Source organism: Ovis canadensis, chromosome 10 (assembly GCF_042477335.2).
Source record: "Ovis canadensis isolate MfBH-ARS-UI-01 breed Bighorn chromosome 10, ARS-UI_OviCan_v2, whole genome shotgun sequence".
Classification (NCBI taxonomy): Eukaryota; Metazoa; Chordata; class Mammalia; order Artiodactyla; family Bovidae; genus Ovis; species Ovis canadensis.
The window spans coordinates 88,727,118-88,745,834 of NC_091254.1; the positions used below are offsets into that span (position 1 = coordinate 88,727,118).

General features: G+C 45.7%; 1 protein-coding gene and 1 pseudogene across 5 annotated transcripts in view; both read left to right on the forward strand.

The window, feature by feature from the left end:
* Nucleotides 1-18,717, forward strand: part of FARP1 (FERM, ARH/RhoGEF and pleckstrin domain protein 1) — a 307,741-nt gene that overhangs the window by 190,032 nt on the left and 98,992 nt on the right. For all 5 annotated transcript variants that reach the window (XM_069601923.1, XM_069601925.1, XM_069601920.1 and 2 more), the window contains one exon: nt 12,089-12,193. In XM_069601923.1, coding sequence (XP_069458024.1) covers nt 12,089-12,193 — 105 coding nt within the window. The remainder of the gene's footprint in view (nt 1-12,088; nt 12,194-18,717) is intronic.
* Nucleotides 9,986-10,086, forward strand: LOC138447016 (U6 spliceosomal RNA; annotated as a pseudogene).

The window sequence follows — 18,717 nt, forward strand, 5'->3', positions numbered from 1 at the left end:
TTACCGTTGTGGTTCCTGTTCTTGCTCTGCTTGGCATCTCACAGCAACGGAGATCACAGATCACACTATTCGCAGTCAAGGCTGCCACTGGCTCTGCTGTTGGGCTTTGAGTCATTTCCCTCCTCCCCTCCTCCTCTGTTCTCCCCTCCCTCCTCCCTCCCCCACCCTCTCTCCTCCCCCACCCTCTCCCCTCCCCCCTCTCCCCTCCCCCCTCCTCCATCTTGCCTTCTTCCATCGCCTGTTCCTCCCCCCACCCCCCAATAATAGCCAATACCTGGGAGAGCTTGCTTTGTTCTGGGTACTGTACTGTCCTCAGGTTTGCTATATACTAAGTTGTTTGATCTTCCCCACATCCTAGGAAGTGTTCCAGTCATGCGCCCATTCTACAGAAGTGGAAGCTGAGGCCCAACGACTTAACACATCCCAGGTCACCGTGCCTAAAGTGGAGATATGGGATTTGCAAGAATGCACATGGCCCCTGAGTTTGTGTTCTTCATAATTTTATTATAGTTCTTCTTTAAGGCCCCCAAGGGGCTGGAGACACAGCATGGGAAATATCCCCCACATGTCAACTGTCCGATTTCTTGGTTAACTGAGGATTCCTGCCTTTGCAGCAGGTCACTGCTGGTTTATATGACACTCAGCCTGCCCGCCAGGGCTGTGTCATACTAACTGTGTATCAGCCCGGGTGCCATACTGACTGGCCTGGGTGCCCCAAGTTACAGCGCTGGCAAATGCAGTCTCTTCCTTTGGTTTTATCAGCACGTTTTCTCCAGGACAGTTAGTGTCCTCAAAACTGGGCTTGGAAGTCTTAGAGGAGAAAAGAGGGAAATACAGCCTTGGGAGCAGATTCTCTGAAGCTGCATTGGAATCTCAGCTCCACAGTGAGCATGCCCATGGTGCCAACTCCATGCCCTCTAGCCTGGAGTGTCCCTGGGGTACAATTTAGGTGCATCATGGGAGTGCAGAGGCAGCCATCCACACACAGACACACACACACACAGACACACACACAGACACACACACACACACACACACACACACACACACCACCCCCACCCCCCCCCCGGGGCAGGGGCATCTTCATTGACTCCTGGACACAGACATTATTGGTGATATCCCATAAGAGGATATGGTTGGGACTCTGTTCTGGCTTCTAGCCTACTACCCAGAAGTCCTGAGCCCTTCCAATTCACTAGGCTTTGTTTTTCTCATTAGTTTTGGGCTTCCCAGGTGGAGAAGGAAAATGGCAACCCACTCCAGTATTCTTGCCTGGAGAATCCCATGGAAGGAGGACCTTGGTGGGCTACAGTCCACGGGTCACAAAGAGTTGGACACGACTGAGCGACTTCACTTTCACTTTTCATTAAATGGTGTTTTTCCCCCATAGCAGTAAGTTTGAATTAGTGTATCACTATGCAGTTACAGGAGAAAGCAATGGCAGTCCACTCCAGTACTCTTGCCTGGACAATCCCATGGACGGAGGAGCCTGGTAGGCTGTAGTCCACGGGGTCGCACAGACTCAGACACAACTAAAGCGACTTAGCAGCAGCAGCAGGTGGCACTAGTGGTTAAAAAAAAAAAAAAAAACAACTCAGCTGGTAAAGAATCTGCCTTCAGTGCAGGAGACCTGGGTTTGATCTCTGGGTTGGGAAGATCCCCTAGAGAAGGGAATGGCACCCCACTCCAGTATTCTTGCCTGAAGAATCCCATGGATGGAGGACCTTGGCAGGTTACGGTCCATGGGGTCACAAGGAGTTGAACACGACTGAAGCGACTTAGCACGCACACACGCTCATTACATTTAGAATCCTTTGTCTTTCCTGGTGTTCCCAAGTTTTCCAGTGATTTGCCTTGAAATAGATTACACTCATTCATTCTGCGAGATACCCTCTGACCCTTTTTCAGTCTTGGAAACTTCCTTATGTTATTCTTGCATCGTCCCCCTTCCCCTGGGGTCTCTCTGTTGCAGGGGTCCCAGGGTTGCTTCAGTTGTTGACCCTCTAAATGCTTCACCTCCTCCCCTCGCTCCCATTCATTTGTCACCTGGTCTGGTTTCCAGGAGAATTTTCAGCTGTGTCTTTAAACTCTCCCCGTGACATTTTTATTTCTACTCTGCTTTTTTTTTTTTCCTTCTAAGAGCTCTTTCTCGTTAACCAAATACTCCTTTTTATAACCTCCCGGGGTAATGTTCCTTATAAACTCTGAGCTATATGAGGATACAAATTACAGTGTTTTTAAAAGTTTTTAACTCTACCCTGCAGCAGCGGAAGTACCTGGCGTCTCCCACTCCTGACCTTTTGGGGAGTGCTGCGAAATTAGGCTGCTCCCTTACTGCCACGTCTCTTCTCCTCTGTAATTAGGCTGCAGTTTGCTCCTCTTTCATCTTCTAGAATTGGGGGAAATCTGTCACCTGCTGTCTGTCTTCTCATTTTACCTGTTCTATGAATTTATTCCTTATTTCATTTCTTTACTTTTTTTTTTTTTTAAGCAGGGTTTCTGGGTATTGTGGAGATAAGCTGCAAGGATTCAGTCTGCCGTCTTTAACCACATCTTTTATTTATTTCCTTTTGGCTGGGCTTCCCAGGTGGCGGCGCTAGTGGTAAAGAACCTGTCTGCCAATGCAGGACATGCAGGAGACACGGGTTCCATCCCTCGGTCGGGAAGATCCCCTGGAGGAGGAATAGGCCACCCACTCCAGAACTCTTGCCTAGAGAATCCCATGGACAGAGGAGCCTGGCAGCTACAGTCCACAGGGCTGCAGAGAGTCAGACACGTCTGAACGCACACGTTTTTGGCTGCGCTGGGTCTTCATTGCTTCCCACGGTCTTTATCTATTTGTGGAGGGCGGGGCTGCTCTCTCATTGTAGTGCTCCCCTTTCTCTTCGTGATGGCCTCCCTTGTTGCGGAGCACAGGCTCTAGGGTGTGCAGGCTGCAGGCTTCCATCGTTGTGGTTCGTGGACTTAGTCGCCCTGTGTCACATGGAATCTTCCCGAACCAGGAATCCAACCCAGGTCCCCTGCATTAGAAGGCAGATTCTTAATCACCGGACCACCAGGGAAATCCAAGTATCATCTTCCCAATCATTTCTATTAGGCACAGTCTGGCAATAGCCTTGTAAAATTTCTAAGAAAAATGTATTTATGGATAGATCAGTGAGTTCCTAGGGGATTTCTTGGGTTGTATTCTTGGCCCTCTGCTTCATTCAGTGGCAGCTCCTGGCTATATCAGGAAGGGGGAGCCCTGGATGGAGGGCTGGGATGGGGAGAGCGTGTGTGAGCTGGGTGACCTCCCAGCCTGGACTCTGCATCTCCCCACTCATGGGCAGAAGGGTCCAGATGAGACTAGGATATAAAAAGAATTTTGATCATAGAATGCAGCTCATATCTAGACCAGCAACAGGGCTTCCCTGATAGCTCAGCTGGTAAAGAGTCTGCCTGCAATGCAGGAGACCCTGGTTTGATTCCTGGGTTGGGAAGATGCCCTGGAGAAGGGATAGGCTACCCAATCCAGCATTCTTGGGCTTCCCTAGGGGCTCAGACAGTAAAGAATCTGCCTGCAATGCAGGAGACCTGGGTTTGATCCCTGGGTCGGAAAGGTCCCCTGGAGGAGGGCAAGGCAAACCCACTCCAGCATTCTTGCCTGCAGAGTCCCATGGACAGAGGAGCCTGGCAGGCTACAGTCAGGCTACAGTCCATGATGTCGCAAAGAGTTGGACAGGACTGAGCGACTAACAGCACAGCAACAGGAAAAAGAGGAATACCTTTTAATAATTAGCAGGAAATCATTAGTCTACTACTCAATGAGTTTATTTGATTTTTGAGTTGGAGGAATGTTCAAGGCCAGAATGTTTATGCTATCCACAGTCCACTTATCCTGTTATTATTTCACACTTATCCTGTTATTATTTCACTATAATCTCTTCATTTATAAGGGACAGTGTGGTTCATCATGTAACTGTGTGATCTGTGCCCCCACGTGTCTGAAAGGTCAGTGACAGCCCCATGGAAGGTGGTCGTATGAGTCGGATAGTACTGCTGTAACAAAGAACCACAAACTGGTGGCTTGAAACATCAGAAATTTCTTCTCTTGCAGTGCTGGAGGCTAGAAGTTCAGAATCGAGGTATCTGCGGGACCATATTCCCTCTGAGCCTCTGGTGGGGGCCTTGGCTCACCACTGCATTGCTTGTCTCTGCCTCGTCCATGACACGTGTGTCTGTGTCTCTGTCTTCACACCATCTCATAAGGACGTTCATCATGTTGGGCTAGGGCCCACCCTAATGACCTCAACTTCACTCAGTCACCTCTGCAGAGACCCTGCTTCCATTCACTGGGACCATGAGTTAGGACTTCATATCTTTTTTTTTTTAATAGTATTTCTAACTTTTTATTTTGCTTATCTTCAAAATTACAGAATTGGAGTAGTACAAAGATGTCTCAGATACTCTTGGTCTAGAATAACGAATTGTTGATTTTTTGTCAACAAAAAATCTTTCTCTCTCACTCTCTTTACACACACACACACTCAGATCAACATTATTTTTGTCTTAACCATTTGAGAAGTAAGTTAGATATCACTTTTCACTTTATTCCTAAATACTACAGATCTGTTTCCTAAGGACAAGCACATTTTCTTACATGAACATAGTATGGTTATCAAATTCAGAAAATTTAACCTGTATATACTATTTTACAATTTACATTCCATTTGCAAAATTTGTTAATTGTCCCAAAGTTGTTTTGCCCAGGGATCGAACCCAGGTCTCCTGCATTAGGCAGATTATTTACCATCTGAGCCACCAGGACAGCCCCATGTCCATGTAGCGATATGACTGGCACCTTGCTCTCAAAGCAGAGCCTTTGAAGCGTCCCTGAGAGCTTCTTAGAAATGCAGACTCTCAGGGCTCACCCTAGCCCTCCAGAATCAGCTCCTGTAGCTTACCAGGGTCCTCAGGTGATTGCTGGGCCCACAGATGGGAGAGTCTCCACCCTGGTCACTTCCAGTGGAATTCTAGGGCAGAGGAAGCATACCCACCTCTGGACTCTGCCCTTGGGGACATGGTCACACACCCAGCAGCACAGAGATGGGCTTTCCATCCCACGACCATGCAGAGACACGCCCGTGGGGCTGGGAAATAGGACATCCTCCTCACTGTCAACCCGTCCCCCTGCCCTTTATTCTATCAGCTAGCATTTCCATAGCATCACAGTGGAAGCTATGGTGCCAGAGAACTCGTGTTCCGTGCCAGGCTCTTTGCTTCATACTTTGCAGTCAGAGTTTTATTTCTTTCTCGCATTGATCCTAAGGGATCAACAGCATCTCCAGTCTTTTCATGGCCCCATGTACCATGAGCTGAGTGGTGTCCCGCTTTCCGTAATTCGTTCATGGCCACCCCGACTCCCAGTGGGGCTGAATTTGGAATAAGGAGGTGTAGGTTGGGCCAAATGAGGTCATAAGGGTGTAGCCCTGATCGCATAGGATTAGTATCCTTCTAAGAAGTGACATCAGAGTGTGCGTGTACTTTGCGTGTGTGTGTGCCTCTCTAACTTAGTTAGCACTCATCATACATTCTAATTTAGTCGCTTTGTCGCTTTAGTGTCTGACCCTTGACTCAGAGAGAGAGAGAGAGAGAGAGAGAGACAGAGAGAGAGAGAGACAGAGAGAGAGAGAGAGAGAGATGTTGAATTGATCTCCATTTCCTCAGCCCCTAGCACAGTGCCTGTATGTGGCTACTCACTTGACAGACGTACCCCAGGCTTCTTAAGCCACCGTAGCTATTAATACTTCCACCCAGCTGTTCAAAACCTGCCAAAGGGGCAGGAGGAGAATTTGCGGTGTTAACAGTACCTGTGTGGAGGGTTAGTGGGCTATGGAAATCGGAACAATGTTCTAATGGGTAGTGATGGTAGCAAAAAGGGGCCGAGGGCTTTGAGAGAGCCTTTTCCTCTTGCAGGAGAAGAGCAAGCCCTGGTTGTCATGGTTACGTTAATCCCAAATGAGAGAAAAACAAAATACTTCCCAGAAACCGCTCTCTGAAATCTCAGCAGATGCACATTTTGTGAACTTGGTCAAATGTTATCTCCATCCATTTCCATCTATGAGATTATTTCAGCACGGCAGACGTTAGCTTCTATCAAGTGAGGTGACTCCTTTGTTCAGCCCTACGGAGGAGGTGGGGAGGGTGTAGAAGACACTCCCAACCCAGAAAGAATTGTCTTTATTCTTTTAGAGGAGAAAGAAAATACTTCCTCATAAAACCTGAGGTGACAGAAATAACCGGTAGGCACAGACATATTTTAAAGGCACAAAAAACCAAAGCGACTTTGATTCACCATTTTTAATAGCTTGAAGCTCTGTGTGAATTCGTACTATTTATTATTCAGCGCTTCGTTGCCAGACACTCCCCAAGAATGTAAACCTCCTCCTAAAATTTAATTTTATAGGATTCCATGAAAAGCCTGTTCAAAATGGAAAAATCGGTGGGGACGCCAGTAAGCAATCAGCCACCTTATTTGTGCATCAGATTAAAATTCACATGCCTCTTGGAGCATAATTGAAAGTAGCCAATAAGAAAAAGTGATCAAAATTTGATTATGTGGTTTCACTAATCACCAGTTTGTTCTCTCAAATATAACATAAAATGACTATTTGGTTTCTTCTCTGTAAGGAGTACGCTTCTGGACTATTTCAATCCAGAGTGGCCATGTGTGGGGTCGGCTAGACTCTTCCTGAGTTTCTTAGAGGCTCTGAGAGTCTCAGAGGTCTGGCCTCTCAGCCCCAGTAGAAACACTTGGGAACAATTAGGAAAACATTCATTGTAAGGTCCCTTTCATGTTAAACCACTATTAACATATATAGGTTTTCAAACGATGCCTACGTGACGTGGTTTTCCTTCCTCGTGTATGATCATTTGTGCAGTCGTAAATGTAAGTCTCTGTGTTTCTTAAAGGAAGCTGCTCTTTGAGAAAGTGCCTTTACAGATGAATGTTCTGGGCGTCTTTTCTTTGTGTTCTGACAGCTTAATCTGTGCTTTTGCCACTTTTCCCCACGTCCAGACTGTATTGACTCACTCACAGGTTTGTTTTAGCCGCAGAGGGCTGGTGGACTTGTAGGTGTTGAATCCCATCATCCTTCTAATGCATCTTTGCATCAGTGCAAAGCCTGCCCCAGGCGCACAGTTTGTGGTTACGCCCCCTTTTTTTTTTGCCAGACAGGTAAAAGAGCCCTTTGTGCTGTCAAATACTAACAGCCCTTTCGTCGCAGGCATGGATAATCGCTCATTTCCCCCATGTGATAAGGCTCTTCGCAGCCACTCACCTTGAGCTGGGCCCCACCGCCCTCAGTGTTATTCTAAGATCTAATGTAAAGGAAGTGGATTCTTTATTTTGTTCTTAAAGATAGTTTTTAAACAGGCTCTATTGTGAGTAACCCTCTTCGATCATTTGTAGATATGAATACCATCCTCTGTTTACTTTTTTTTTTCCTGGTCTTCTTTTTCTGCATTGTTAAATTTTGGTAAAATGAACATAGTAAAAGATTTACCATTTTAGCCATTCTTAAGTGTACAATTCAGAGGTGTTAAGTACATTCACAGGGTTGTGCAACCATCCATTTTAGATTCCATGGTGTGATTTTTGAGCAGAATTTATTACAATGTGAAGTTCGAAGAATTCCTTGGAGACAAACATGAAGGATGTTGATGATTAATGGAGTGAATCCACTGTTGGAAGGAAGGAGGGGATGACTTTTCTTAAAGAACGTGGATTAAACTTCTCTGGCTTCCCTTCTCTGAGGTGCCTCCTCTGAAGCTGAATTCAGCTCTGGGTGCATTAATGAAACCCAGACATTTCTACATTAACTCTTAGAAAAGAATAGGGTCCCTGAACTTTGCTGTTGTGATGTCTAGAAACATTTTAGGCATAGCTGCCTGGTGTGCATTGAGACGTTAATGCCATGTCCATTTTCCCATGCAGTTGTCATGTACTGACTGCATTCCAACCCTTAGAAATACTTTCTAGTAATGCTACATACTGGCTTTCCTTATGTCCCTGAAGATAGCCGGTGTTGACGGGAGAATTCATATAATGCATTAAAGGCATCTATTTTACAGGCCAATTTTAAGAGCTATAATATCAGTCAAGTGAAAAGTATGAAAGTGTTAGTCATGTCTGACTGTTTGCGACCCCATGGACTGTAGCCCACCAGGCTCCTCTGTCCGTGGAATTCTCCAGGCTAGAAAACGAGTGGGTAGCCATTCCCTTCTCCAGGAGATCTTCCCAGGGATCGAACCCATGTCTCTTGCATCTCCTGCATTTGTGGGCAGATTCTTTACTGTCTGAGTCACCAGGGAAGCCCAAACTTGAAATTCACTTCTCCCTATGTAAAAACTGGGGTCCCATTGAAAAGTCATTTTGTGTCAAAGATTTGTACAAAGTAATAAATTTTAAGGAAATTTTTAAGGCTTGAGACAAGACTTATATCATGTGTTAACTAGGCTGACTCCAAGCATCTATTTCCAGCCTCTTATTATTACCAGTGTGTACTTGGTATGGTCACAAAAATCCCTGTCAACTCCGCCAAGGACCTAATTCAGCGGTAATAATACTCTCTCTCCTTGGTATGTTCCACCAAATGCTTAGTTGATCATCGTTCTGTAAAGGTGTCCATGGTATGCTGATTTCTGATTTTTTTTAAACTTGTTTAGACTTTCAGCGTTGAATTGTAAAATCTCATTTCTCAGCCCCTGTAAATCCAAATGAAGCTATCAGATTCACTTAGTTCCAGGAATTCTTTGGAAGACAGTGAGTGCTTGCCAGCTGGTCAGATAATCGGTGCTGCATTTTAAGACAAGTAGGAAATGTCAGGAATGGTGAGAAAGAAGAATTGTGAAACTAGAATGTGGTCTTCTCTTAAAAAATAAACTTAACGATACAGGAATTTCTCTACGACTTCTCAGCACCCAACACATTCCTATCATGGTTTTATTAGCTGGTGTCTGCAGATTCTGCTGGATGGAGAGGAGGCCCCTGAGTAAGGAGCTGTGTCTAAGTTCTTCATGTAACTCTATGGAGGCAGGTGTGAGAATTTGAACCCAAGGACCCCATGGGCCTGGCTAGTGAATTCCCAAGTGCTCTTAATATGATATTGCTCTGCCAGGGAGGTGGGAAAAAAGATTGGTGACCAGTAATCCATGCAGCTGCAGGGGGGGTGGGGGAGGTGGGGGTGTGTGTGTGTGTGCGTGTGTGTGTGTGTGCGTGCGCGCGGCTGGGTGGGGAACTTCCCAGATGGCTCAGTGGTAAAGAATCTGCCTGCCAATGCAGGAGACACGGGTTTGATCCCTGGGTCAGGAAGATCCCCTGGAGGAGGAAATGACAGTCCACTCTGGTATTCTTGACTGGGAAATCCCATGGGTAGTGGAACCTGGTGGGCTACAGTTCTTATGGTCGCAAGTTGGACATGCATGTGTGTGCTGGATAGGGTGGCGGGGATCGGTTTGATTGACACGAATGGGGTTTACACACCATCACGTGTTAGTTGTGCCAGCGGGGTAATTGAGACGACTCTCCCAGTTACCTCTGGACCAGGCATTCAGTGTCTAGAGCCTTGTGAGTCTGAGATTATGCATGGAGACTGCTGCATGCCTTTAGATAGCTGTGAGCATCTTATGAATTCCAACGAGGAATATAGGAGCATAAAGTGGTATCTGTTTAAAAGAAACATTCTTTATCTCTGGCTCCTCAGGTCACGCTGTTGGGCAGCCTGATGGACGTGCCTGTCGTTGCACTTGTCAGGGTCTGACTCCTCCTGCCTTTAGTCTCTTGGGTTACTGAGTGGCTCCTAAATTGCTCTGGCCTTCCCAGAAGGGAGGTGAAAGTATAAAACCAGTAACTGGAGATGACAAGGTCTTTGAAACATTTTTTCTTGCTGGGTTTGATCTGTGTGGTGGAATTGCATCTCTTTTGCAAGTGAGTCTTTAAGAATTGGTGTTCGCTTCAGCAGCACATATACTAAAATTGGAACGATACAGAGAAGATTAGCGGATTATTAGCAGATGACGCAAATTTGTGAAGTGTTCCATATTTGGGGGGCTTCCTTAGTGGCTCAGCTGGTGAAGAATCTGCACACAACGCGGAAGACCTGGGTTCAATCCCTGGGTTGGGAAGGTCCCCTGGAGAAGGGAAAGGCTACCCACACCAGTATTCTGGCCTGGAGAATTCCGTGGACCGTATAGTCCAGACACGACTGAGTGAGTTTCACTTTCTTTCCTTTAAGAATTGACCAGAGGGTGAAAAGAAACCGAGGCGTATGATGCGAAGCTGTTGAGGGTAGAAAATGGATTCTTGCATATCATTTCCCTTTCACTGTAGACTCAAGGTATAGAATATGTATGTGTAATACGGATTTCAGCAGACGTTGAAGGAGCCAGGGACTCTGCCAGGAGGAACAGAAAGGTGACCACGTAGCCCAGAGTTTCATTAGAGAGACAGACTTATGGATACTTAACTACATATTAATAGAACACGATGGAATGAGTGATTGTATTCATGTCTTCTTTCACTGGGCATTCTGGGCAAGGCGGTTAAGAACCTATGGCCTTAAAAACACTCTATTTGTTCTTCCCTTTCTGACTTTGTTGTATGGCAGAAACCAACACAACATTGTAAAAAAACTTTTTTAATTTAAATAAATAGAAACATAACCTATGGCTTTTACACTCATGCATATGAAGTCTAGATGAGCCTGTACAAAGTCTAGAGAGGAAAGCCATGCATTCTGCCACATTTGTTGGGGAGGGAGAGGACCCAGGGACAGGCTTTCAGCTGTCACAAAATGGGCATGGGATCATAAAGGCTACCATCACACAAAACTGCACACAAATAATATTTGTAGCATCTTTAATAATTGCTAAAAACTTGGGCCACTGAGATATTCTTCAGTAGATGAATGGTTGAGCAAACGGTAGTCCCCTCGGGCAGTGGCGTATTATTCAGCAATAAAAAGAGATGACGAGCGTGCCATGACAAGAATGTGGGGAGTTTTAAATTCATGACACTAAGTGAAAAACACCGATCTGGAAAGTCTCCATACTGTATGATTCTAGCTACGTGACGTCGTGGAAGGGGCAAAACCGTAGACTGTAAAAAGATCAGTGGTTGCGGGGGGTTCAGGGTAGGGGAAGGAGGAGGGGTGAAAGAGGGGAGCACAGTGGATGTTTAGGGCTGCTGAAGCTCGCCCGTGTGATCCTGTGATGGGGGCTTTATGATGTTACGCCTTTGTCAAAACCCATAAGCTGTAGATACAGTGAATCCTAATGTACGCTGTAGTCTTCTCACGGTGATAATGTATTAATGTTGGCTCCGCAGTTGTAACAAATGTACTGTACTATTCCAATATGTCAGTAAGAGGAGACCCCGGGTGTGGAGGGTACCTGGTACACACGTACTCTGCGTATGCACTTCCTGCTCAACTTTCTGGAAACTGCTCTAAAAAATAAAGTGTATTTTTTAAAATGTATTGTGTTGAAGTTGATTTTACAGTGTTGTGTTTTCCCCTACCCTGAACCCCTGCTGTACAGCAAAGGGGTTGTTATACATATATATACAATTCTTTTTCATGGTGGTTTATCACAGGATATTGAATAGAGTGCCCCGTGCTCTGCAATAGGACCTTGCTGTTGTTCCATCCTCTGTATGGTAGATCGCATCTGCTAATCCCAGACTCCCAATCTGTGCCCCCCCCCCGCTTGGCACCCACGAGTCTGTTGTCTGTCTGTGAGTCTGTTTCTGTTTTGTAGACAATTTCATTTGTGGAATATTTTACATTCCATATGCAAGTGATTTCGTATGGTATTTGTCCGTTTTTTAAGGGGCGTAGTGCCCGGCATTGGGGTGAGGAAAAGCTGGCAGAGATCAGCCTGGAAGCATGAGAGCAGCGTGGGGCGGGAACCAGCAGTGTGCACAGGCGGGGCTGGGGGGTGCGGCACTGTTACAGACCCGGGCACGAGAGGCCTCCTGCAGCGGGAGCCGTGGTTTGTTTCCGTAGCTGCCTGTCTCCGAGGGCCTAACGCCTGCTCTTTTTGTTCCCAGCAAAGAGCCCCCGGGAAAGTGCTACTGGATGCTGTGTGCAACCACCTCAACCTCGTGGAAGGAGACTATTTTGGCCTCGAGTTTCCCGACCACAAGAAGATCACGGTAGGTGATGTCCATGAGATGTTGCTGTTTTACCATCTGTTCGACTTAAGAGAGGGGAATAATTGGGACCTTTCTGGGCCTGACGGAAGTGTACACCAGAAAAAGTACCCAGGAAGCCCTTGATGATCTGTCTTTGAAAGTAATGTGTGCTCATGATGAGCAGGTCCACAGAGAGTGCGCAGCGCAGGCCGCCTCCCTCTCCCTCTCCCTCCAGGAGCCACCAGCACCAGAGTCTTGGGTTTCCTTCCTATAAAAGTCTGTGTACATGTGCACACAAACACATATTTTTGAAATATGATAATGTGAAGAAGCAACACACTATGCCTATATCCTGAAGCCTTTCTTTTTAGCACATAGAGTCTACTTCCTTCCTTTTCACAGTTTCATACTGTTCCACTGAATGGATATACCATCACTTAACAATCTCTGCTGTAAAGGGTAGGGTACATTGTACTAAATTGTTTGCTATTACCAATGATGCTCCAGTGAACATACTGATGCATTCGTGTTTGTATTCATGGTCAAGGATTTATCTCAGTTCAGATGCAAAGGCACAGAATTGTATCATCTATGAGTTCAAGCATTGTTTTTCTTTTTTAATTTTTATTGGAGTATGGTTGCCTTCTTCAGAGTGGTGTTGTTGATCAAGCATTTGAAGTTTGCTAAATATGTCATGTAGGTCTTTAAAAAGGTTTCATTGACTTGATCCCAAAGTTTAGAATATAACTTATTGTTACTCTTTCTCTCTTGGCTGATGGCACTTTCTCAAGGTTGAATCCTCGTCTGCCTCTTAAGAGGCACCCTTTTAGGGTGTAAATTTATTGACTGTATTTCTATTTACCTTTTCATTCAGTCCACACTGAGTGCCTAGAACTTTTGGTGGTCACTGCAGACCCAACAGGAGTGAGATGGAGAGAACGTAGGATCCAGGTGGGGCATCAAACTGAGTCTTTGGAGACGGAAATGGCAACCCACTCCAGTATTCTTGCCTGGAGAATCCCATGGACAGAGGAGCCTGGTGGGCCACAGTCTATGGGGGTCACAAAGTGCTGGACACGACTGAGCGACTAAACAACAGCAATAACAACCATCAAACTGAGTCAGTGGCCAGTTCAAAACGTGTGGCACACAGTCCACTGGGAGCAGGGGGCGTGGGGCACTGGGGACAGCAAACGACACTTGTGTTCAGGAAATCCCTCCCAGATACTGCAAAACGGAGTCCTCTGAGGCCAGTAGGAGTTGACCTGATAGGGTGTTCCAGGGAGGTGGGCACCAGATGCCCAAAGCCCAGGTAGCAAGTAGGCTATTCAGGAACCTGCAGATGAGGCTGAAGTTTAGAGGTAGGTGGAGGAGGGCTCTGCTGAAGGCGGGAAGGATAAAAGCCCTGAAAGGTGAGCAGGGAGCCGGGTCTATTTCAAAGGGCTTTCTGTACCGTTACTACCCAGTAGCAATAGAATGTGAGCCACAAACTTTATTTCATTTTTTCCAGCAGTTGATGTTTTAAAAGTTTGTAGTAAGTGAAATTAATAGCCTACTTAATTTGATATAAAACATCCAAAATCATTATCATTTCAACATGAAATCAACATCAAAACCTATGAATGGGCGATTTTACTTTTTTTTCCCCCTGCTCAGTCTTTGAATCCGATATATATGTGACAGTCACAGCCAGACCAGCTGTCTTTCAAGTGCTAGGTGGCCACGTGTGTGGGGACAGCACAGCTCTGTACTGAGCTAATATGTTTGGGAAGCTGTAAATGCATTTTAAAGAGTGTGACATGATCTGCTTTATGGTGTAGAAAGAGAACTGTCACTGGATTGGATTAGGGGAAGACCGGGGGATCTAACGTGTATCTAAAGATGGGCACAAACTGGCTTTTCTCAACACACTTCTAACCTCTAAGCCTTCTGGGATTCCCTGGTAGCTCAGTTGATAAAGAATCTGCCTGCAGTGCAGGAGACCCTGATTCAGCTCCTGGGTCGGGAAGATCTGATAGAGAAGGGATAGGCTACTCACTCCAGTATTCTTGGGCTTCCCTTGTGGCTCAGCTGGTAAAGAATCAGCCTGCAATGTGGGAGACCTTGGTTTGATCCCTGGGTTGGGAAGATTCCCCTGGAGAAGGGACAGGCTGCCCACTCCAGTATTCTGGCGTGGAGAATTCCATGGACTGTATAGTCCATGGGGTTGTAAAGAGTCAGACATGACAGCGACTTTCACTTTCCCTTTCTAAGCCTTCTTGGCCATTTTCTGGTGCTTACATTAAATCGAAGCTGCCCTGACTCCCAGTCCTCTTTCTGATGGGACAGATGACCACACAGAGGGGCCGCAACTAATGCCACATTCATTTATGCATCTAACAATTATTTGTGCCAATGCCAAGCCCAGCATCAAACTTCATACAGAAGAAGACACATGCTTTGAAGGGACAGCTTGTCAGCAATAGTTATTGTTTCCAGTCGTTAGACGTGCCTGCTTAGGAAGGTTGATAAGGAAACAAATAATTATCATACCATGTAGCAACTTCAGTGAAACATTGTTTCTTAGACTTGTTTTTATATTACAGTAATGGTTCTCAAAACACCTGAAGGTTTCTTCTCTCATTATTTCTAACAACCTGCCTATGGTTTTCCTAACTCCAGTCTTATCCTGTTCTGATCCTCCTGAAGTTTCTTTTCTCAACTGTAAATTGGCAGTGGTGAGGGTACCGAGACCGGATAGCAAGAGGGTTGTTCCGTTTCTGGGTCAACCAATTAGCTATCGGCAGAGCTAGGATTCTAACCGCATCTTCTGACCTCAGGCTTGGTGCCTTTTGTATTGGCTGTGGGTGGTTCTCTTTCACTAGGGTTTACAAACCTGTTGATCTTTCAGAGATGACTTGTTTCAGCTTTTATCAGGCTTGATTTTTAGGATTTCACTGTTTGCTTATTATATTGTTTTGGAGTGTGATCAACTGCAAAATTCACTAAACCCATTAATGACGGCTTAAAGACATAGAAGCTAACTGTTACAAATAGAGGCCACTACCTGAGAGCTTACCGCACACCGGAGTGCTCTAGTTCCTGTGGACTCAGTAGTGAACAAGGCCCACATTCTAAAGCAGGGAGCAGCAAAGTCTTGTTTTTCAAGGGCCAGATAGTGAATACTAGAATAGACTTTATACACCAGAGTGCTTCCACTCCAGCTCTTCAGCTCTTCCCTTGTAGTGTAAATGAATGGGCATGGATTTGTTTCAATAAAACTTTATTGTTATCATTATCATTACCATTTTTTTCCACTATGGTCAAAAATAGATAACCACGAAATGTACCATCTTAGCCATTTTTAAGTAAGTGTGCAGTACAATAGTGTGACGTATATTCGTTGTTGTGCATCGGAGAGGACTTTCATTATATAAAGCTGAAACTCTGCACCCGATCAACAACTAGTTCCCTTCCTCCTCCCCAGCCCCTGGTGGTCACCATTCTACCTTCTGTTTCTATGAGTTTGATCGCTTTAGATACCTCACGTAAGTGGCACCACACAGCATTTGTTCATTTGTGTCTGGCTTATTTCACCTGGCGTGATGTCCTCAGGGTCCATTGATGTTGAAGCGTGTGTCAGACTATCTTTCCTTTTTAAGGCTGACTACTATTCCGTGGTTGGCTCCATCACATTTTGCTTACCCACTCATCTGTCGATGGACATTTAGGTTGCTGCACCCTTGCTTGTTGTGAATAATGCTGCAATGAACATGGGCAGGTTGTCATTATTATTTTTAATACTACTGTCGTGATTATTACCTCTGCCAGGCTTCATTTGGGAGGCTGCTCACATAACTGACAAACCAACAGGAAGCTTGTGGGTGTGCTTCAGTCGTGTCTGACCCTGTGCAGCCCTGACTGTGGTCCCTGCAGGCTCCTCTGTCCATGGGATTATCCAGGCAAGAATACTGGAGTGGGTTGTCATGCCCTCCTGCAGGGGATCTTTGAGACCCAGGGATCGAACTCACATCTCTTTTGTCTCCTGCATTGGCAGGTGGGTTCTTTACCACTAATGCTGTCTGGGAAGCTCAACAGGAAGCGTGGTTGGTCTCAAATGCCCAGACCTGGGCTGTCTGTCACTACTGACTTTGTTTATTTATCTGTATGTGATGTGTTGGAGACTAATTGTTCCCCCAAGGTCCCCAGCATGCAAGGTTGTGAACCTTTGTCCCGAGGTGGTAAGGCCAGGCAATTCACGTTGCAGCTCAGCCTTCCACCCTTTTCTCATCATTTCTATCATTAAATAGCCCACATCAGAGCATTCTTCATAGTAAGGGTTTGAAAAAGCTTAAGCACTTAAGAATGAATGCATTCCACTGTCTAAGATGTGTTTCTTAAGACTGGGAATAAACCAGTGATAATTAGTAAGTAATCAATTGTGCTCTATGCTTAATTAGACTTGCCCCATGGCTTGTCTGTTAATAGAGTTGATTGCTATGGTTTACATGCAAGTCAGGCCCATGTTGTCCTTGAGTCCAACAGCTGACCCATGGGACTGCCCCATAGGAGCAGAGAAATCTTACAATCAGCTTTTTTCCCCACCATTGATTTGCCTTCCTATGGCAGGGACACTATGGATCTTAGGAATCAGGACCCTCTACCTAACATGCCAGCTAGTGGGTACCTAGAGTCTGAAGGCTGGTAAAGGTCAGAGGGGTTGGGTTGCCAGTGGACTCAGAGAGCTCACTGTCCTTGAACTTCTACAGTGTGCCATGCACTCTGCTATTAACCTAAATGCACCTGGTTTGTTCTTCACCTTGTTCAGTCACCAAATCGTGTCTGACTCTCTACAACTCCGTGAGCTGCAGCATGCCAAGCTTCCCTGTCCTTCACTATCTCCCAGAGCTTGCTCAAACTCAGGTCCATTGAGTTGGTGATGCCATCCAGCCATCTCACACTCTGTCGTCCCCTTCTCCTCCTGTCCTTAATCTTTCCCAGCATCAAGGTCTTTTCCAGTGAGTCGGCTCTTTGCATCAGGTGGCCGAAGTATTGGAGCTTCAGCTTCAGCATCAGTCCTTCCAGTGAATATTCAGGGTTGATTTTCTTTCGTATGGACTAATTTGATCTCCTTGTTCTTCACCTTAGGGGTTGGCAAAAAGAGCCAGAGAATAAATTCGTTAGGCTTTGCAGGCTGTACCGTCTCTGTGGTGACTCCTCAGCTCTGCCACTGCCATGCAAAGCAGCCATAGACAGTGTACATGGATGATGGCGGTTGGGTTCTAATAAAACTTGATGTATGGACATGGACATTTGAATGTCATGGAGTTTTCACATGTCATGAAATACATTGCTACTGTTCTTTTTCCCCAACCACTTAACAGCCTGTGATTGCTCTTGGACTGTAGCAAAGCCAATCATAGGCTGGATTTGGCCCATAGGCCTTGGTTTACCAATCTCTGCTTTACCACATTTCTCCGAGGTAGGAGTTTAATCGTTTATGTTTTACAATGAGCAGATTCAGTGTGGACTGTATGACCATTAGTCACAGGCAGACCTGTCTCAGGTGTTGCGAGTTCTCCCTACTTCAGTTGTTGCCTTTGCTGCATCTTCCTGCTGCAAAGAGCTGTGCACACCAGGCAGCAGAGACGGGTGTGTATCTAAGATTTATCTTGTGGTTACTGGGGAGAGTGTGAACAGCTCTGTGTTACAGCCTGTAAATCTGTTTAAACCTTTGCTTTGTCATTTAGCAGCTGGGTGGATTCTGAATGTCTTTGATTTTTGTGCTTTATCTGAAAACTGGGATTAATAAATGACTATTTTACAAGGTTATCATGGGAATTCTTCAGATGCTTTATAATAATGAGCCCAGCAGAATTTCTGGCATAGCAAGACACTCAGAGATATCTGTTGGATTTTCTTCTTACATTCTAGCTCAGAAACCGGTGTGGCTGGCTCACCCATCTTTCATGAAAGTGATGATGCTCAGAGACCTGATAAAAAATTCCTTGTTTTATATGAATAAATACTGGTAAAGCTTGGGCTTACCTGATAGCCCAGTTGGTAAAGAATCCGCCTGCAGTGCAGGAGACCCTGGTTCAATTCCTGGGTCGGGAAGATCCACTGGAGAAGGGAGAGGCTACCACTCCAGTATTCTTGAGCTTCCCTTGTGGCTCAGCTGGTAAAGAATCCACCTGCAGTGTGGGAGACCTGGGTTTGATCCCTGGGTTGGGAAGATCCCCTGGAGAAGGGACAGGCTGCCCACTCCAGTATTCTGGCCTGGAGAATTCCATGGACTATACAGTCCATGGGGTCGCAAAGAGTCAGACACGACTGAGTGACTTTCACTTTCAAAGCTCAGGAAGAATCTTTCGTTCATTTTATAATCTTCTTTATGCCAGGAAAAAAAGGTTTGCTCTTGGCAGGTGTCTTAGCTCAGGCTGCCATAACAGAATACCAAAGACTGGGAGGCTTGAGCAACAGACATTTCATTTCTCTAAGTATTAGAGTCTGAGATCAGGGTATCAGCATGATCAGATTCTAGTGAGGACTCTGTTTCTGGCTTG